The sequence below is a fragment of the Hyaena hyaena genome, unplaced genomic scaffold (assembly GCF_003009895.1).
Source record: "Hyaena hyaena isolate Hyena2069 unplaced genomic scaffold, ASM300989v1 scaffold_652, whole genome shotgun sequence".
Lineage (NCBI taxonomy): Eukaryota > Metazoa > Chordata > Mammalia > Carnivora > Hyaenidae > Hyaena > Hyaena hyaena.
In genome coordinates, this window is record NW_024081284.1 from 220,206 (window position 1) to 242,453 (window position 22,248).

At 45.0% G+C, this 22,248-nt stretch overlaps 1 protein-coding gene across 1 annotated transcript in view; it reads right to left on the reverse strand.

The window, feature by feature from the left end:
• DCDC2 (doublecortin domain containing 2) overlaps positions 1 to 22,248 on the reverse strand; it is a 164,614-nt gene that overhangs the window by 23,917 nt on the left and 118,449 nt on the right. Inside the window, exon 8 of the mRNA XM_039216724.1 lies at positions 4,142 to 4,242. Coding sequence (XP_039072655.1) covers positions 4,142 to 4,242 — 101 coding nt within the window. The remainder of the gene's footprint in view (positions 1 to 4,141; positions 4,243 to 22,248) is intronic.

Consider the following 22,248-nt stretch of genomic DNA (forward strand, 5'->3'; position numbering starts at 1 on the left):
GGGTAACTCACTCAGTTTAAGCACCCAACTTCTGCTCAGGTCATGATCTCACGGGTCTGTGAGTTCGACCCCCACGTTGGGCTCTGTGCCGACAGCTCAAAGCCCAGAGCGTGCTTCAGATTCTGTGTGTCCCTCACTCTCTACCTGTTCCCTGTTTGTGCACTTTCTGTCTCTGTCTCTCAAAATATAAAATAAAACTTTAAATAAATAAATAAATACAGACCACATGAGTCATTGGTGCCAGTGTGTAACACGAGTACTGGTTAGTCAGGCACTCGCTCTACCGCTTAGGAGAAACCAGACTGATGTGGAGTGTGCATACAAAAATAAATAATAATAAATTTTTAAAAGAAAACTTTATTCCCGTTAGACCTAAACTCTCTCCTGAGAAGAGATACTGATTCTGGCCTCCCCAAATACATTTTTTTTTAATGTGCCATTCTCCCGTTTTCCACAGGTTTGGAAGTAGTACTAGATGCAGGATTGTTAGCCTATCTCTAAGAAATGGCAAGAGCCTGGGCGTGGGAACAGAATTCAGCCATGATCTTAGATGGAATTAGTCTGCGGTTACACACGCGTTGAAGCACACACGCACCACGCCCCATGCAGCCGTGCTATCAGGGGCGACGGGGGGTCTGAAACTTTACAAGCCTGCCCACTAGCAGGCCGTTGGTTTCACGGATGTGGTGGAAGATAGAAGACTTCAGGTCAGAGACAAAGAAGTTTATTGCTCACAGCAGCAGAGTACCATCCTTCGCACCCGCTCCCGGAGGCGTCGCCCCCACAGGGCAATGGGAAGGCGGGCGAGGTGATACACTGAGGCTTACATTTCAGGGAAAGAGCCCTCAGCTTAGGGGACCCAGATCTTCTTCTTCTGAACACTCTCATCGTGCTAAAATACACATCACACAAAATTTACTCTTTTAGCTTGTTTGGAGCACCCAGTTCAAAGGCACCACATCTTTTATAATAGACAGTAAGCCCGCCTGCCCTTGGCACCACAGGAAGACGTCATCTTTACTACATCAGACAATAAACAAACCAGGCCTTTGCCCTAAAGCAGGTGTTCGCAATCTCACTGCTATTAACATTCTGGACCAAACAGTTTTCTGTTGTGAGGGCTGCCGTGTATTATGAGATGATTTAGCAGCATCCCTGGCCACTTCCCAGCAGAGGCCAGTAGTCCCTCAGCTGTCACCGTCAAAAATGTCCCCAGAAATTGCCAAATAGCCTTTGAGGCAAGAATGTCTCCAGCTGAGAATGGCTGTTCCAGAGGAAGCCACTAGGTCTGTCCTTCAAGGTTGTTCAAACATCCTTGAAAAGATAGTTCAGGTAAAGGTGGTCTGTGCCTCTGCTCGTAATTTCTGCTGAAGAGATCCATGGGGAACCGACTCCCAGCAGAGGCCTCAACATTTACTTCTAGAACTTGATCTGCTTTTCAGGCACAAATTACTTGGCTGACTACCGATGTATTTATACACACACGCATGCACACACACGTACACGCATGCACACACACGTACAAGCGCACACACATACACCTCTGTTCATGGCCCTTTGACTAAAGTTTTAATATGAACCATTTAGATGATAGGAAATCAGTACAGAGAAGTTAATAGCTATGGCCCAAAAGGGAGTGTATGTAAGTGTCATTCATAGCTGAGCCAAGGAGTATCCAATGACTACACGTCCTTTCTTATATAAGAATTTTTCCTTTCTTGAGCTAATCAGTGCCTTTTTTTTTTTTTAATACTCTTCCCCCAGATTACTCATATGCTTTGAAATTAGACAGACCTGCATTCAAACACCAACTTCTAGGGCACCTGGGTGGCTCAGTTGGTCGAGCATCTGACTTCAACTCGGGTCATGGTCTCGCAGTTCATGGGTTCGAGCCCCACGTCGGCCTCTGTGCTGACAGCTCGGAGCCTGGAGCCTGGAGCCTGTTTAAGGGCCCTCTGTTGTGCTCCCTGTGTCTCTGCCCCTCTCCTGCTCGCGCTCTCTCTCCCTCTCCCTCTCTCAAAAATAAACATTAAAAAACATTTTTTTAAATACTACTCCTCCGCATGACGGTACAACCCGAGACAAGCAGTCCAATCTATATGAGCTCATTTTCTTTCTACGTATAAAGTAGGGGTGAGGAAACCTATGTTTCAGGGTTGTCATCACAATTATGAGAAGCTCAGAGTGGCTGGTACAGTGCCTGGCACATCACAAGGGCACGTCCTCAGAGCTGTTCTTACTGTAACAGAGCTTTACACTGATCTCTCCACACCTTCACTTGGTTCTTCACAGTATTTGTAACACAGCTGCTTAGGATGTGGAGCAAATGGTGCCCAGACCCCGGGGAGAATGCCTCTAAGACTGGACCCCGTGAGTATCTCTTGCCAACCACACGTGCTAAGTCCAGCTCTATTATTCATAGAGTCAAAGAAGAAAGTAAGCCTGACCTTAGGTCACCCGGTTTTATTTCCTTCAAACTGACATCAGTGTGTTGATGGTGCCCAGCTTTCACCAATCTGAGAAACGGAGTTCTGCGGACACTCATCCACAGACATTCAGGTAGTTTCAGAGGCCAGTTCGCTCTGCTGGCTCAGTGGGTTACCTGTCAGCCTTCTGATTTCGGCTCGGGTCATGATCTCAGGGTTTGCGAGTTCAAGCCCTGCATCTGGGATTCTGTGTCTCCCGCTCCCTGTTGCCTTCCTGCTCTCTCTCTCTCTCGCTCGCTCGCTCGCTCTCTCTCATAAATAAATAAATAAACATTAAAATTTTTTTTAAATAAAGAAATACCTATCACAGATTTTTGAAACTTGTTGAGTAATTAACAAAGATTTCTCTTTTGGTAAGAGTGGTATGATTTTCTTTGATTTCTGGCATTTTGGCTTTGGAATATAAATGAGCCTAGCTTTGGCAGCTGTTAGGCTGTATGCACGTGATGATTACTCTTCTTTGTCTTAAAATGTAACATTTAATTATACGTTGACAGAAGACTTAAAATTCCATTTTTCCCTCAGGAAAAAAAAATACCTATAACTAGAGTTTACAAAAAATTATTAGTTGTAGCTAATCCTGGGTAATAAATTGGATTTTTGAAATCGGTGTGATTTTTAGCACATTAGGCTTTTCATCAGGAAGGCGACGCTTAGAGAAAATGCCGGCGGAATAATCAAGCAGAGTCTCACTGTCATGCTGTTAGGACAAATACAACTGAGAAGACCATCTATGGAACTTGCTGGATTGTGAAATTTGCTCTCTGAAAAGGAAATATCACGTAATAGCCTAAGGACGAGCGGCAATTCCTAGCAACTTTATGTTCCCTTGAGCCTGGGGTATGATTTCTGCCCCCCACCCCCAACCTAAATTCCAGTCCTCCATTTAGAAATGTAAGAAATCTACTTGAATGGTATTAAAAAGCCTAACTTATTTCTTGCATCATTTAACCCACACTAACGCTCCCTCATCCCCTCTACAAGCGCGTGCGCACACACACACACACTCCCCGTCTCTCTGTCTCTCTCTCTTCCCTACAAATACAGTGTTCCATTGGCCTCAAAGGAAAATCAATATAACACACAGCAAATATTTGAGTTGCATCTGTAGAAGCAATTCTTGTATGAAAAACAAATTCCAACCACAGCAATTTCAAAACCCATATAGAAGAGAACATCACAGCATAAGGGAAGGAAGGAAGGAAGGAAGGAAGGAAGGAAGGAAGGGAGGGAGGGAGGGAGGGAGGGAGGGAGGAAGGGAGGAAGGAAGGCTCCTTTTCTAAAAGGAGGAATTTTTTCTGATAAAAACCGCAAGTCAATATTTTTTTCCGGAATCAAACTTTCTCCCTCTTTGCATTTCATGGCTTACCCCATTGCACTTTATTCTTCGGTGTTATTTATTAAAGTTATATCATTTTCCAAAAGTATAAAAAATATACAAAAATAAGACCATCCAAATGGCTATTCTCTTTGTAGGAATACCAGGAAGGCCTGAAGGTGTGTTGTGTTGTTTTGTGTTTAACATTGTTCAGCCACCTGGCTGCCTGAGGCGGTTCAACCAGCCTCTGCGCAGGAAGAGCCTGGGGCAGGGAACTCAGAGCACAAAAGAAAAGTGGTGATTGGTTCAGGCGCATTTTTAAAGCCGTGGAGACTACCTGATCGACTGGGATCTCAACTCGAGTATCTTCATCTTCTTGGACTTCTGCTGCGCCCCGTGTCTCAGACCTCTCTGTTCCAGCTTTGAAGACGCCTTCATCTGTTATTGGAGACAAATGCACAGCGAAAATCAAAATCCAACTGTGACATCGTGTGGCTGAATGTTGGAATTACATACAATCAGAGACCTAATGAAGATCATGTTTTCTGATCGGCATCTTGGCTCCTTTACCATGTCCCCCCAATCTTCTGCATTTTCGCCCTGGGGCGAGGGGCAGTGGTCAAGACAGGTGGACCCAGGTGGGCAGGTCCCAGACCCGCCCCCTCACCCTCTGGCTGCTGACTTAGTAACACAACTCTGTAGATATATTTAGACAGAGAGGACCTCACACCTATAATCTGCTTGCCACTCATCCAGGAAGCAGTGATGATGCTCGGTGCCTGAAAAACACCGGTTTCAGGACTCTCCTTTCCAAAGAGGATGCTCTGCGCTGAGTACAGCATTTTGGAATCACAGAGCTGACTCCGGGTCTCACACAAATCAATCTTTTATTTTGCAGAATTCCACGGGATTTTCCCAACCTAGGTCTTTACTTAGCTGGAAAATGAACCTAAATCTCTAAGACTTCTGGTTAAGCTCCCGTGACCTGTTTTCCCCACAGAAAGCAACGATAGCTGTTTTCCGTATCCAAAGTCGTTTTCCCGTTTCCCCTCAGTCTTCTCTCCTCTGGGCCACGTCAGCAAAGAGTCCCAGAACCATTTGTCATTCTCACGGCGTGCCCCCAAATTAGGTTTAAGGCTTCGGTCCTTCTCACAGAGGGTTCCTCTGTCGAATTTTTAAGGACTTCCAGGAATGGAGAACTCACCTCCCTCTCTGGTATTATAGGACTAGATTATTTCTTGCACTGTAAAAGTATGGTTTCACCTTTTATCTGAAAATCCCCTCCATTTCCCCAACAGAAGCTTGCTTCCCAGAGCACAGTGACTGGACACGTGTCACATGATAACACGTCATAGTGTTCAAGTTGTAAAGTCACTCTTGATTAAGTGTAAAACAGATTCCTACACTCATGGAGGCTGAGTTACATGGAAGGCACCATGTGAGTCAATGTGGCCACCTAAGCTATAAATGAGGTGTGGACTGTCCACTCAGGTTGCTTACAGACCAATAGTGTCTGTCCAGACAAGTACACACGCCCCCAGTAAGGCTCCTCATGGGAGAGGTAAGACAGGATACAGCAGAGGCCTGTGGGCACTTAGCAGAAGCAACCGAGTGGAAAAGGGAGGAAGGAAGGAGGAAATGTAACCAAACTCAAGCCCTTCTGGTTTCTCCTAGAGAAATCATTTTCCTTTTTAATTACTTTTTTTGTACTTTGACTGGATATTGGCTTCTCTACTCTCCTTTTTAAAAACCAGGGACAACACAGCCGCCCTCAAAGCTGATTATACGTGTGAGATTAATTTGCACGGATTAACTCATTTTGAGGATTATCTACAGCAATCATGGACTCCCAGCCTGGTCCTTCCTAACACCCAACCAAGTCTTTCCACCCAGTGATCCTTTCTTCCATCAGCCTGGATGCTTAAGCAATCCAGAGTCATTTTCCACTCAGCAGTTTTCTCACTTAAATCATCCAATGTGTACATTAAAATTAAAAACATACATATATACAGGAATCCTTACAGAATCATCACCAAATGATATGGCAGCACCGGCATTACCACCAGTACTAACCCCCGCCAAGGACGTGCCCCACGCAGCATATGCAAGGACTGTGTCCTGATGCTGTTCTGTCACACAACTGAGAACGGACCCACAGTGAAACCGCAGCCGAAACCCCAGCAACATCAGAAGAAAGAAGATGGAAAGTGAAACAGAGACTGTGATGATGTCCTCACAAACATAGGAATAAATGCACAGAGTTCTGGTCGTGCACTCAACAAAGCTGTCCTTGACCTAACAAAGGTGCAGGGAAAGTCGTTGCAAGGGGCTATGAAAACAACTTACAATTATTCTGTCGTAAAGGAGGCAAAGCGGAAAGAGGTAATCAAGTCCACAGAAGTGGAGTCAGCTGAGATCGGGGAAGCTCTTGGTCTCTCGGTCCAATTCTGGAACTTGGAACTCAAGGAAACAATGGTGGAAACAACGGAAATAAATTCTGCCTTATTCACACATGGATGTGTGGAGTTCATGACCTTGAGGATGTTCACAGGCAGATTTCAAAAACCAGGCCACACAATTTATCAAATGTTATCTCCGGTATGGTTTTAAGAGGAAAACCAGGCATGTGTGACATTCATTGCTACCTTCTGGATTACCTTAGAAGACAATAATCACATTCATCCACTGAATGTCCCTGGAGTCAACCTGCAGAGAAGGACGCTGCCCGATGGTGAGGCACTAAATACCTGACTTGTGGGGTGACATTTTAGCATTCATGTGTTGCACTTATTTTCAAGAGTAACCTACAGATACGAACAGAATATATTCTTAAATACATTCAACAAAATGCTTAACTGTATCCCACCAGAGCTATGAATGGTTTGTTGAGGTGTTTCTGAATAAACATTTCACCAGAAAAGAAAAATAAAATCAACAGCAACAAATAAAATAAAATTGGAAGGGCGCTGGAATGGAAAATGGCAGCCACAGGGTAGAAACGGCAAAGAGACAAATCACAAGAACTCAGCGTTGTGTACGGCGATGCGGAGAGCAGAAAGATAAAAGTGTGTGTCTGTGGTCTGGGTGGAGGGCCTTGTCCGCCAGTGACCTGACGTGTGAGCCGTCTTGTGCAGCACAGCAAGAAGGGAGGTCAGAAGGGAAGTCACGGGAATAAACAGTGGCAAAAAGGGAGAACCCCTAAAAAATTACTCTGTGATAGGAGAAAGCCCATTAGGATTTTAATGTTTACTATACATGATATATAACATTCAAAATAGAGAAATATGAATTTCTATAGAAAAAAAACATTTTTACACAGCATGTGCTGATTATAAACTGTGTCTATAATATGTATGCATTTTTGAAAACTTGGAAAATGAAGAACATAAACATCCTTCTAACCTCATGACCCAGAGACAATTACCACTGATAATTTGACAACAGGCTCTCCCCGCCTTCTCTCTCGCTCCCTCTTTCTCCTTAAACACACACACACACACACACACACACACACACACACACACTCATAAAATGGATGAATGGAATCTTACTGTATATATAATTTTCTAAGGCTGTTTTTTACATTGAAATCACATCATGAGCATTGCCCATATCATTGAATGTTATCTGAACACACAGGAAGTTGCTGCACATAGTGGTACGACACTGTAATTAAGGGACAATACTGAACAATGAAAGACTGTTTTTAAACGAATAGAGTAGATTTCATTCATTTGATTGATGGGTAAATACGTATCAAGGTCCACTATACAAAAGTCACCCTGGCACTCTTTACAGGCTTCGCATCTTACGGAAAGGTCACAGAGACATGGACTATTTATCTTTCCACGCACATACCCCGTAGGTCCTTTCCTGCCTGTGAGTCCTTGTTTCCCAGGAATAAGCACGGTGCCCTGCCCACGATAAGTCCTTGAGGAACGCTTAAGTCAAAGTTGAAATTTAAGTCAAAAGACAAGTTCCGGTTTAATCTCTTTCTTGCATGTTGAATCCCTTCTTGTTCTAAGTCCCTTTAACCCCACCCCCTGTGTCATGGCCAAGTATTGAATTTTCTCTTTCAAAACTTCCCCTGAGCATGTGGACATACCAGCTTTAATGCAAGTTTGATTTATACAATTAACTCATATAAATCCTCAGTCTCTCCACCGAACGTCTCATTTTAGAGGAAACTTCACCAATTGGTGTCTCTCCAGCCTGTATCTATCACCTGAGTGGTTTCAATACCCAGGTGATGAGCCATTCCACACCCTGGCCTCAACATTTTGGCTTCTCAACTCCCCTGACCACACACCCTGTTCATCCTGGGCAGGACTTCCATCACAGCCTGCCCGCAGAGTCCACGGCGTTAGCGCTCATCTCACACCCGTGTCTCAGCATCCGGGTGACGCGTTTCAGCCTTGTCCATGTGTGGCTGCCTGTTGGAGTCTGAGTCCAGCTTTCTCTCTCCATTTCTCCAATTCCGCTCTCCAGGGGTCAGCAGTACCACGAGCTGCTGCTTCTAAGTCTCCTTGGCCAACTCAGCCTCCTCTGCTCACCCTCCAAGTGTGGGACCACTGTTCTCTGTTCACACACTCCCCTTAGACAAGCTCATCAAGATCATGGCTTGAACACCAGCCATAAGCCAATGACTCTCTGATCTGTATCAGCCTCTTCAGAGATTCCCAAAACTCATATATCCAATTGTCTAACTTGACATCTCACCTTTGATATCAAATGGGCATCTCAACCTTAACATCATCAAAACAGGGGCGCCCGGGTGGCTCAGTCAGTTCAGCCTCTGACTTCAGCTCAGGTCATGATCTCACTGTTTGTGGTTTCAAGCCCCACACTGAGCTGTCAGCTCAGAGCCTAGAGCCTGTTTCAGATTCTCTCTCTTTATCGCCTTCTCTGTCTCCCCCTCCCGCACTCATGCTCTATCTCTGTCTCTCAAAAATGAGTGTTAAAAATTTTTTAATTAAAAATAAAAACATCATCAAAATAGAACTCTGGTCCTCCCTGGGCCAGCTGCCCATCAACTCTATTCCCCACCCCAGGAAATGGTAATACCACTCAATCCCCAAATCTTGGAATTATTCTGACTTCCTTCTTGCTCCCACTCTGTGTATCCATTCTACGGTTGTCTTGTCAACTCAATTTCCTTTTAAATATATCCCAAATTGGTGAATATTATTTCCATCTCCATTATCAACTTAGACTAATCACCATTATCTGCAGGATGGGCAATTGCAAAGCTTACGCATCGTCTTTTCTTCAAAAGGTTATCTTTTCTTCTTCCGGCTATCCTGTCATTCATCCTCCGCAAAATAGCCAAGTAAGCTCAACAGATGATAAAAAGTATTTAGAAACTCTCTAACAACATCCCGTCATGCAGAGAACCCAAGGTCTCTACCATGGCTCGCGAGGAAGTGATCTGGCACTTAGCACTCTGGCGGCACACGCTTCCTACCACTTTCCCTTTGCCCATTAAACTCCAGCCACACTCTGCTTCTCCAACAGAAAATGCGTTCTCACCTTTGCACTTCTTATGCCCTCTCCCTGGAATATTCTACCCCCTTTTCCACATGACTGGCTCTTCCTCATCACGCAGATCTCAGGAAACCCTCCTCCTTTCTGTTTCAGTAGCCACCATTCATATCACTGTGTTTTAATTCTCTGCCTGGCACTCACTACTAGCTGGTATTTTCTCCTATTTTCCTGTTTTCGTGTTTGACAGTCTCCGCCAAACCATAAGCCCCAAGAGGGCAGACAGCACGCCTGTGGTGGTCAGTGCTGTACCCCCAGTATGTAGTAGGGTTCCCCACACAGTCGATCAAAAAGCATTTGTTGAGAGAATGAAGAGTCGACACTCAAAAATACTTGCTGCACTGAAAATAAAATGTAAGGAACCGACCATTCATTCATTCTTTTTAAAGACTTTATTTTTAAGTAATCTCTACACCCCATGTGGGGTTCAAACCACAACCCCAAGATCAAGACTTGCATGCTCCACCCACTGAGCCAGCCAAGCACTCCAGCAGCACACCATTTAGAAGCCACTAGCCCAGTCCATAAATTCTCCACGCCCTTACAGGGGTGATAGCATTTGGATGAGGAGTGGGATGATGGGGATTGGAGAGAAAGAAGGCTGGAGTGTGGCGAACACAGGGGTCGACTATGTCTGCTATGGGTGGTGGGTAAAGTAACAGCCCCCAAAGACACCCAAGTCCTAATCCTCAGAAACTGTGCTGTGTTACATTTCATGGCAGAGGTGAATCAAGGCTCAAGATGAAATTACCGTTGCTAATCAGCTGACGGTGAGATGGGGAGACTGTCCTGGACTATTCGTGTGGACCCAATGTAACCACAAAGGTCCTCATAAATGAGAGAGAGAGACAGGAAGATCGGGGTCATGGTGAGCGAGTGTGAGAAAGATTTGCCAGGTCACTGCTGGCTTTGAAGATGGAGGGGGACATGAACCAGGCATCTGGAGACAACCTTTGGAAACTGAAAAAGGCAAGGGTACAAAGTTTCGCCTTTAGAGACTCCATAAGGAACAAAGCTCTGCCAGGGCTCTGATTATACACCAGTGAGGACCATTTTGGAATTCTGACCTCCAAGACCGCAACATCATGAATTTGTATGTTGTCTCAAAGCGCCCAGTTTGTCCTGATTTGTTACAGCACCAGTAGGAAACTAATACACCATGTGTCTAAAAATCATAGTCTGGGGCAGCTGGGTGGCTCAGTCGGTTAAGTGTCCCACTGCAGCTCAGGTCATGATCTCTCAATTCGTGAGTTCAAGCCCCGTCTCGGGCTCAATACTGTCAGCACAGAGCCTGCTTCAGATCCTCTGACCCCGACTCTCTCTCTCTGCCCCTCCCCTGTTTGTACTCTCTCTCTCTCTCAAAAATAATATTAAAAATATTTTAAAAATAAAAATAAAATAAACAAAAGTCATGGTCTAGAGAGAATATCAGGGCAGTAGCCACGGCCAATCCCCTTTCTGCCCCCTTCCTGCCCCCTAGAGGCACCCGCTGGACAGGGTGTTCAGATTCTCACTCCCTACAAGGTGCAAAAACCAGTACCACCCCCAGACACCCACCCATCTGCCAGAAGAAAAGGGATTCCATTTTTTTAATGTCTTCCCCTACCTGAAAACCTCTGTAATAAAAGCCATTTGCTAACAAACGAAAGAGTGGGGATAAATTTGATACACAATACTGCTCTCGTTCAATTACTACACTAAGGATCAAATTCAATGCTCGGATGCACACACACCCACATTCAGCTCTAATCTTTCCTGTTTGGATCACTAAGAGACGTTCTTGGTGTATATTACACTGTAAAGCAACAGCAAAGACTCTGGTAAAAATAAAAACGCTCCTCAATTATTTTTCACTTATCCCTTATGAATTTTACTGCCTAGAGAATGAAAGCAGAGCTGCTGAGGTAGAACAGTCACAGCGTCGCTGTGGAGTTCATAATAAACAGGGATCTCTCTCCCCGCAGAAAGGGAAAATAGACACTCACGCTTGTTTAGTTTCCGCAGCTAGAACACGAGAAATGAAGAGGTTTCCCAGTTTGAGGGCATCGGTGTTTCAGCTGAGTAACGTCACAATACCCTAATGTTCTCGAGTAAAAGAAGTCACCAAGTAACACATGACGTGTGCAAGTAATGAGTGAGGATTAGTGTGTAAGCCCAGCCATCTCATTGAAACCGTACCTCCTTATCAGAATTACTAAAAATTATTTTTAAATGGCATAAGCCATATTTTAATGTGCTCCACGTCTGACATCAATGAGAACGTATTCGGACAAAGAAGAAAAATAATGGAGTGATGCCCAGTTCTTAGTACTTTATGGAAATATTAGATATCTATTAACTGGAAGTTCTACACGTAAGCAAGAAGGGCTTAATGTGACCATAAACATTTTCCTCTGATTTACTACTGAGACTGCCTCATAAGGAAATGCTCAATTAGAAACAAGACATTAATTTTAAAATCTAGCTCATTAAACCCAGGAGAGGAAAAAAAAATGTGGGCAACAAGGAGTCTGTAGCTTTCAGTGTAGGAGACAGTATTCTAAGAAGAAAAAAATAGATAGGCTTACTTATAAGAAAAACCATGTACTGTTTCTACATAACACATCAGTTACCAGAGGCAGAATTAAAATTGGCAAGGAGACATAGAAGTTCTTTTCATTAGCTAATGTTAATGGGATCCACATGCACACGTGAAATATACTGACTTTCTAATACGTAACTCTTGGTGGAGATCGATTTTTGTCATCAAATCTTACTGAAATGTAAAGAAAGTGCTTCCAGAAGCTGGCCCAGGGTGAAGCAGTCTCCCTAAGTTCAGCAAGCAGCGAGGCAGAGAGGAAGAATGGATTCACATGCAATAGCGCCTCCTTGTGAGAGGATACTGGCCAACCCACCCTTGATCCGTGGCAGGATGGATCCTGGGTCTTCGCATACCACTTCCCTGAATTAAAGTATATTATCATCAGGAAGAAGCAGCAGATCAGACGACTGTTAATGTTCTGAGCACGCCTGAGGCAGTACCTCCCTGTAACCCAAATGGTTTTCAAAATCCTGATCTTCTCCCCGTGTTTCATTATGTCCCATAAACTCACTTGGAAACTCTTTAGAGAAACCAGAATATCACAAGATTTCATCTTCTTCGGCAATTTAGAATATCATGTGACGATGACTGCATCCACACACTTACAGAGGCTGAGTTTTCTCAACCGTGGTGAAATATCTGGCTCCTTTCCATTCCCTGAGTTCCTCTCCAGGGTGTTAAATATCGTCTGCTATGTAATTGATGTTTAAATTTGTTTGCATCTGCAATAGAGTTGAACTTGACCGCCATGATTATTTTTACCTTGGCTTTAAATGGGTGCAACAGAATTTTCCAAATGTAAGTAGAATTTAAAAGTAGGATTATTATCGTTGACTGCCCCAGATCACAGGCAATTTTGTTCTTATCCCTACATTTCTGCCTTAATCTTTTTTTAGATAATGTTTTAGATTTTCATCAAAATTAGGATTATTCAGAGTTACAAAGAATGAAGCACACATTTACACTATATAGAATTCATGACTTTTTTTAAAAAAGTGGTTTTATTTACTGTATTATTTTTTTATTTTATTTTAGAGAGACAGCACACATGAGCAGGGAAGGGATAGAGAGGGAGGAAGGGAGGGGGAGAGGAAGGAGGAGCAGGAGAAAATCCTAAGCAGGCTCCACACTCAGCACTGAGTCTGACACAGGACTCGATCCCACACCCCTGGGATCATGACGTGAGCTGAAATCAAGAGTCAGATGCTCAACCAACTGAGCCACCCAGGTGCCCCTAGAATTCATGCCTCTTAATCATTATAGCCTATATAAATTTTGATACAATTTCTAAAGTCAATATCAGATACATGGGACTGAGAAAAAAGTACCTCTCAATAGGTTTAGCCAAGCCAACAAGTATATATGGCATTGCTTTTTCATTTCCAATTTGCTTACCTTATAAAAACTCCACTGCAAGTTAAGTTTTAGTTTATCAGAATAATTGAATTGCTCCTCTTTATACCCCAGTGACGTGGAATTACCTAATAAATGGTCTAAAATTCCCAGTTCCTTTTCTTAATTCTGGCTGGTGCAGCTACCTCCAAATGACCTCGTGTATTCTAGTCTGTAAAAGAGCCAGCCATCCTCAAACTACTTCTCTACTCTAGAAAATATATCGTGGTAGCAAACAGAGTATGTGCCTGCAAAAGGAATACATAGTACTTTTAAATTCCTCAAGTTTTTGTTCATTCATTCACTCTGCCAATGTGTGCTGAGCCTGCTGGTGCTCAGGCGTGTGCAGGGTGCCGGCCAGAGAAAGATGAACAAGGCAGGGCCTCAAGATGCTTTGTGTCTCCTGGAGACTTTACGTGGAAAATCAATACCGCAGAATAAGAGCAGCAAGTGCAACACAGGCTGTCAAGAGTGCCCAGATGCATCAAACGGTGGGGGGGGGTGGGGGGTGGGGGGGTGGGCATCAAAGCCACTGATAGACAGAAGCTACAGATCTGAAGAGGAACAGAACTAGTCCCTGAGGAGCAGCAGAAGGGCATCTAGACAGAGACATCAGTGTGCACAAGGCCAGAGAGACAGGAACTGGGTCAGGCAGGCTGCCGGGTTGGGAAGGGCAGGAGGGGAAGGACTCGGAAAGCCTGGTCTCTGGGCGCCTGGGGGGCTCAGTCAGTGGAGCACCCAACTTTGGCTCAGGTCATGATCCTGCAGTTTGTGAGTTTGAGCCCCGCATTGGGCTCTGTGCTGACAGCTCAGGGCCTGGAACCAGCTTCAGGTTCTGTGTCTCCCTCTCTCTCTGTTCCTCCCCTGCTTGTGGCTTGTGCTCTGCCCCTCTCTCTCTCTCTCTCTCTTTCTCTCTCTCTCTCTCTCAAAAATAAAGATTGAAAAAACATTTTTAAATAAATGTTTTTAAATAAAAAAAAATAATTAAAAAGAAAACCTTGTCTCATAGAACAGACTCTAAACTTGATCTTAAAGGTGATGAAGGGCACCTGGGGGTCTGGGGGTAGGGGGCTGTCCTGAAAGAGGGCTGCCTCGATGGATGGGGTTGGGGACCCCCGGGCAGGGTGTGTGCGGAGGGAGGGGATGTGGAAGGTCCCACTCAAGGCTCCCTAGCAGGGCACAGCTGAGCGGGAGGCGTCGGATCAGAGTGAGCAGACCAGCTGAGACACAGGAAGGAAAGGCTGGAATGCGGGTCAGGCTGGAGCCACCCAGGCCAGGAGCTTCAGTGTTCCAACCCTGGGATGGGGGCTGGGGCGGGGAAGGAAGGGCCCCAGGTCCGGAGCGCAGAGCCCACAGCACCTGCGGCGGCGGCACGGGCACGGTCCCGGGGACTGTGGTCTGCACAGACGGGTAGGTCCTGCGGGAAGGCAGTGCCAGAGGGCTGGGCGGAGTGGACGCGAGGCTGCCCCGGCCGGGCTCCGTGAACACCGGGGGCGGCGGGGGGCAGGGGCGAGGGGCGAGGTTTACAGTCGGGGGGCCTAGTGATTAGCAGAGCTATTTACCAGGATGAGGGGCAGAGGACAAGGGGCGGTGGTAAGAAGGGAGACGATGAGTTCTGAACTGGACTCCAGGCTCGAGTCCCCTGGTGAGCATCTCCATAGACACGTCAAGGTCAGTGGCTGGAAATACAAACTTGTTAACTAGGATATTGATCTGGGAACGGTCAGAATGCAGCTGGTAAATAAAGTCCTGGGTCTGGGCAATAACCTGCAGTGACGAGGGAAGATGACCACGGGCTAAAGTTCTAGGAGACAACGTTTAAGGGATGGGCAGAGGACGAACGTGCAAAGATTGAAAACAAGTAAGGACAGTGATGAGGGCGGAAAAATAAAAAGCAAGCGAGCCATCCCGGAAGCCCGGGGAAAATGAGAGCAACAACGAAGGAGTGATGGGTGTTAAAAAGCATCCTCCAGCCTTGGCATCCCAGTGATCTGGTCAACCAGGTGAGAGGAATTTCAGCAGAGCATGAAGACCAGCTTACACTGGGGTGTGGTTTGAAAGAAGGTGAGGAAGTGAGGACAGGAGTGTGGACCACTCTTCCCAGACAATTCCCTGTGAAGCAGAGAAGTCCTACAAAACCGAACGGGGGTCAAACCCTGTCTTTTCTGACTCTCGCCTTCCAAGGAGTGTGTCACAGATGTCAGCACCATAGAGCCGCTGCTAAGCCTGTGTCACCCATGCGCGAGCGCATCTAATGAAATCCAGGCCTTCCTGCAGAAACAGCTCATCCACTCATGCCCAGGTTAAACCAAAGTGGACCATCTTCTTTTTAATGACGTAAATGTAACTAAAAACTCTGTCATGAAAATACCTATCATTCTTGCTATGCAGACATTTACTGGAGTTCGAACCTTAGCTAAAATGCCTGAACGAATTACAACGCGGTAATCGGTCTGCAGAGAGCCGGGGCGAGGAGGGGGCGGGCGGGACAGACAGAAGGCTGCATGCAGAGCCCACCCCAGGAAACGAGGCACCTAACTCGTATGGTCATTAACAGTCACCTCAGAAAAAGAAAGAAAAGACTCCTTAGCTTCAGAAAACTACTAAGAATTCACATAAGGAATCCTCAAAACCCAAGACTGGAGGGAAGCCTGGACTTGAAATTTTCAAAATCTATCTGCAGTCAATAAAACTTGAGACGCAAGATCAAAATACTTCTCTAAATATTTGGTTCCAAATTCCACACAATGTATAGGCTTAAGGGATTGAATACCTGGCCCAAACATGAAAATAAAGAGATTACATTTTCAAAAGTTGATTATTAATCCCTATATTACTAAATTACTCCTTTGAGAATCTAAGACTCCAACATTCGCTTTCAACTACCAGCAACGATATGCTTAAAATAATACATTCAACAATGCCAATACTAGTGTAATTATATAAAGCAAGTATTATCGCTTTCAAAACTAATCTAACCCTGAGATGGACACTGGGGATTCCATGAGCTGCGGTCCTCACTCAGGGTAAGGGGACACAGTGCAAGTGTGCAAATAAGCCCAAATCAGTCATTCTGAATAAAAGGATCGGATAATTTGTCATCTGATCTACTTGGCGCAGGTAATATGCCTGAATTGTTCATCAAATCTGAGTGAGAGTACTTTCAATTTAACCGCTTCAACATTCAACAGATAGCACGCTTCCATTTGCCTTAAGACAACTGAAGTGAGATCTCCTGAACACTTAGCATTTCAGGTGTTTTATATCCACTCCACAGTAATTTCTGGAGAGGATGATACATTTTTATCAGAATTGATGCCTGCTAATGATGTAACTTAGCTCTGACTAATGGTTAATCTTCCAACTGAATATGCAGTGGAAGTTACAATATATTCAATTCGGCATATCTTCAACTATGCATAAACTCTATAATTCAGCTACAGTAAATAGTAGACAAAAGCAAATTTTTGCATAAGTTGTCTTTCTCTACAGTAGCTATCACATTCCAAATTTTATTTAAAATAGTCTGAGATAAATCCACTTACATGAGTCTCCTGAATTCTGTAAGATGACTATATAAGCACAAATATGCCCACATATCAGCAAGTGATAAAGACATTCAGATATAAAGTCACTATATATTCACTCAGTACAAAATTTGACAGGATCACGGAAACATAAAATATCACACCACCAATGGGAAAAGTGATCTCAATAGCTTCAATTAATGATGGGAAATAACACAGATCACATACAAAACAGTATTATTCATTACAAAACTATCAAGGAAGAAAACAGATCAAAACAAATCAGTCTGCGTTTTGCTCACTTAGACTTAATGTTGCTCTAACAACAGATATTGAATGAGTATCTGCCAAATTCTTTAATCTTTCATTTAGTGTTGAGACTTAAGAGACTTAGTCTGTATCGTAATTGAAATAAAAACCTATGGATGCTGTACTTTCACAAGGATGGAAAACGTTCTCATCTAGCATTTTTGCCTATGATTGAAGTTCATCATCTGACAGTTTCATCCTGAATGGAATATTTCTGGATCCTTGAGCTTGCAGAATGGGATCTTTTTTTATTTTTCTATTTTTTTTAAGAGAGAGATAGAGTGCAAGCGGGGGTGGGGCAGAGACAGAGGGAGACACAGAATCCAAAACAGGCTCCAGCCTCTGAGATGCTAGCACAGAGCCCGATGCAGGGCTCAAACTCGTGAACCGCGAGATCATGACCTGAGCCGAAGTCAGATGCTCAACTGAGAAGCCACCCAGGTGCCCCCAGAATGGTATCTTTCAAATATCCTTGCTTCTTTCTTAACTGATATTTGAAAAATATCAATAGGCTACTTGTTTTAATCTTGGGGAGGGGAAACAAATAAAGTTTCATTGGATTTTCATGGACCTATAATTTTTACATATCCCATTGCATTAAAATGGTAAGAATTAATGTTTGGTTGGTTATTATGATGTTTCACATACTTGGAATCAAGATAACACAAATATATTGGTAAGCCTAAGAAAATCTCTATCTGGGAATAGGGTAGAAATGCTTATTATCTAGCCAGGAAACCTATTTTTTCTTCAGCCTTAACCTAGAGCAAGATGTAAATTAATAATAGTGGCAATATTAATGAGGACGACGATTAGCTAATAGTTCTTAGATGCAGACTTCGTGACAGGCGTTGTTCAAAGCACACCACACGTGAGACTCATTCAGGGCCCAAAACAACTTTAGGAAATAATTGCTAATGTTACCTGCATTTTACAGACAAAAAACAAAGGTGCTCTGAAGTTCACAGGCAGCAAGCGGTGGAAACAAGGTTCAGATACAGCCGGTTGAAACGAGACGGTTACCCCACGGTTAACGGCAGGTTTCTGGCTTTCTCATGTGCCCGTTGTGACCCATTCGTGGGCTGCGACATGAGTTTATTGGGTTGCAGCTAGTGTTTTGTTTTTTTCTTAAGTAGAATGGGAGAAAACAGGAAACAGACTGTGCCTCCAATGTGGGCTTCCTTCAGGGGCCCCGGTAGGAAGAACGTCCGCCTGGCTCCAGGCTCTGCTGTCACCATCTTGACGTTCTTCGTAATTTCATCTCTGAGCCTGTGCTTTGTACATGAAATCCAGTGACACAACGAAGCAGCGTTGTGAGGAGAGGAGACACGTGTAATACGCATGCCGTGGGTCCTCGCTGCCCCATTCACACACGGTGTTTGCAATGCCCCCCTCCATACACACACACGCACACACACACACATACACACACGGGCAAAGAGCTCAGGGGGAGCCCCAAGGCGAGGAGACTGTCCAGACTCCGAGTGAGTACAAGGTCAGCATGTTCTATGTACACCTGAGCAGGGGGTGGCGAGGTCACTGACGGCCCCTGGAGGCCACACTTGCCATTAAAACCAGGGTGCCTGGGTGGCTCAGTTGGTTAGGTGTCCAACCTCGGTTCAGCTCATGATCTTGAGGTGAGTTCGAGCCCCGCGTCGGGCTCTGTGCTGACAGCTCAGAGCCTGGAGCCTGCTTCGGATCCTGTGTCTCTGTCTCTCTCTGCCCCTCCCCCGCTCATGCTCTGTCTCTTTCTCTCTCAAAAGTGAATAAACATTAAAATTAAAAAAAATAGATCTTGCTTCCTAGGAAGGAAGGGCCTGGCGGCACTCTAAGCTGTAAGGAAGACCAAGGATCCTCCTGGCGTGTTCTCCCTGGTGTGACTCCCTGTAGAAGTCACATGTTTCTGCCGGAAACGATGAGGAGGCGGGGAAATGGACGGTAACCCCAGTTTACTTTCTTTTCAGTCCTTCCTTCCTCCCCAGCACGCCGAAGGCAGGGAGCACTGCTATGGGGCATGCGTTCCAAGAAGTGCAGTGAGCAGCTGAGCGAGTCCTAATGCAGCATTTCCACCCGTGTGATAAGAGCAAAACGCACAAGCAGGTACGAGCCCCGACACACAAACTGCGCGACTGTGAGGACACGTGTGATTCACATGCTCTTACATTTTGCACATAAACTCGGTATTGCGTGACGTAAAGATAAATGGCAGTGTTCATCTTAATGAAAATTTCTGTTCCTTCTCTCTGCAAGATGACAGTTACAGCAAATAGAAGACACCATCGAGAAGGAGGAAGACCATGGAAGGGAGAGAAAAGTATGTTTAAGTCTCTTCCACGTGCCACACTCTCATCGTGCACTGGACCCTGGCAGTTAGGCAGGCAGCCCTGTGCGGGACGCATAGGAACGAGAAGGGCTGTTTCACACGACTTGTGTCACGAGACAGGTATAGATAAGTGTATGTGCGTGTACTAGATCACGACATACTTTTTTTCCATACTGTGGGTCACAGAAAGCATAGAAAGCCCTTGACTACACGGGAGAAAATAAAAGGCATAAAACCCTCTCTCCATGTCACCCTGAAGGACAATCCGCTGAAACTGGGCAACATGGCTTCTTGAATTCCTGCCCCCTACTATGTTCTAAACGCCTCTGCCCAATTTCTAGAGGCCGCCATTACTTGGTCCAGCATGGACTTTCCAACAACATGTCCCGCAGCTGTGCCACTAGGCTCTTCACCCCACCCACCCCCAGGAGAGCTCTCATGGCTCTGGGCTCCCCATCCTTGCCGCCCCGTCCCCTTTCAAGTGCCCCATCTGCTCCTCACGTCTGCACCTCTGCTCACATCACCTCTGCACGGCCACACTGCCTGCCCATCCTTCCCTTCAAGATGGAAGTCTTCCTCCTCCCTGAACGTTTCATACTGTCACTGCACATCCGAACAGTACCACGTGACAATTAGTGTCACACAGAGGACAGGAGAGTGTTTCAGACTCACTTCACACACCTCCCAAAGCCCTGCGCACACAAGGCTGGGCTACACATAGTTCTCAGTATGAAGCCAGGACTGGGGGAAGGGACCTGGCTTTTCTGAATGCCTAATAAGTATGCCGAGCACTCTCCTCACAACCACCCTTTGAAGTCGGTCCTTTTATGCTACTTTATGGATAAGGAGCCTGGGGTTTAAGTAATAACTTGCCCAAGGTTGCACAGAGGCAGGCCCAAGTGTCACCCATCTCGGTGCCGTGTAAATGAAACCCACCATCCCCACCATGATGGTCATCAACTGTAAATCACACCTACCAGAACAAACGTTCTAGGAGTCACACAGAGAACTATTTTACTGTTGACTCTCCAGGCTGCCTTCTAAGTCAGAGAGGAGGAGAAGTATATGCAAAAGTCAAGATTGGAAAGAGCGGGCCTGGGCGTGGGGGGCCAGGGGGCTGAGGGGAAGGGAGGACTCCTGAGATCATTTGGGAAAACAAAGGGGAAAGAGAGAGAATACTCTTGGCGAATAAATCCGACTTGTAGGGAAGTGTAAGCCGTTAAACTCTGCAGGAACAAAATGGAACTGAGAGGTATCGATTTATAAACATTGGCAATTCAGGCACAGAACGCAAAGCGTGGGTTTGAGTCCGCTGTGTGCCCTGCAGGCAGTTTGGAGAAAGAAAGAAGTTTCATCTGCTTTCACCTTCACGGATGGAAAGCTGGAGACTCTATCTGTAAGCTCTTCTTTAAAAATCTTACTCTGGGGCACCTGGGTGGCTCAGTTGGTTAAGTGTTCGACTCTTGATTTCAGTTCAGGTCATGATTCCAGGGTTCGTGGGTTCAAGCTCCACATCAGGCTCTGCACTCACAGTGTGGAGCATGCTTGGGATTCTCTCTCTCCCTCTCTCTCTCTGCCCCTCCTCTGCTCATGCTCTCTCTCTCTTAAAAAACAAAAACAACAACAAAAAAAACTTAACCTATTATTGAATCTTCTAGTGATCTTTCAGGATAATTCTTCTTCCATGTGGAGTAAAACTATGTATTTTCCTGACTCAGAGTTGAACTGTTTGGAACGCTGCCATCAAAGTCCTAACGTGCTGAAATAACCGCAGGTTTAACACCCGATGGTACCGGAAATCCCGATGCCAATCAGAACGCTGACCTGGGGTAGGGCCATCACAGGCACCGACACCCGTATGAGAACATCCGTAACGATTTCATTCTTAGCTCCAAAGTGAAAAGCAAGAGATTTAATTTCAGAGTCAAGAAATTGTGAAAAACCATCTGTTTTCCTTAGATGTTCCTACGAGAGAGAGATATATATATATATCTATTCTTTCTCACTGAAAAGAGAGTTAAAAATAAGCTAAGTGTAACAAGTTTGAGCTATTGACAAAACAATGTGTAGGCAGACCCATTAGGCAGTAGAATAAAGCAAGACCACAACATGAAAACAATCAAAATACTGAATACCTGTTTCAACAGCGGAGCCATAAAGTTCCATCATCATCAAAGCTATTTTTATTTCCAATCATATTTGCTTACTGAAATACATATTCCTTTTGTCTGGGGGGGAAGCTGACATTTTATGAAAAAAGGGTAATGATGAAAGTGTGTATTTTCCCGGGAGTACTACTATGTATGTATATTAAAAATATCAACATATTTCTTTTCAAAAAGTCAGCGCCAAATGAATTTAGCGCACACTGATGAATCCCACAGCTGGGTTTAAATGGAAATCTGGTAAACATCTATTAGAGAACATTCGAAAAAAAAGCTTTCAAATAAAGAGGGCGCCCATAATATTGGGACTGTGTCTAGCTGGATTGCGTTCACTCTGAATGCTGTTCAAAGAAATGTTCAACAGTCCAACTTTACACTTGAATGTATTACACACTGTTCTTAAAGACAACGTAAGAGGCACGTTTTAAAGCCAAAACATGAGGGTACCTGGGTGGCTCAGTCGGTTGAGCATCCGACTCTTGATTTCGGCTCCGGTCATGATCTCACGGATCATGGGGTTGAGCCCTGACTTGGGCTCCGCGCTGAGTGTGGAGCCTGCTTGGTGTTGTCTCTCTCCCTCTCTCTCTGCCCATCTCTCCTGCTCAA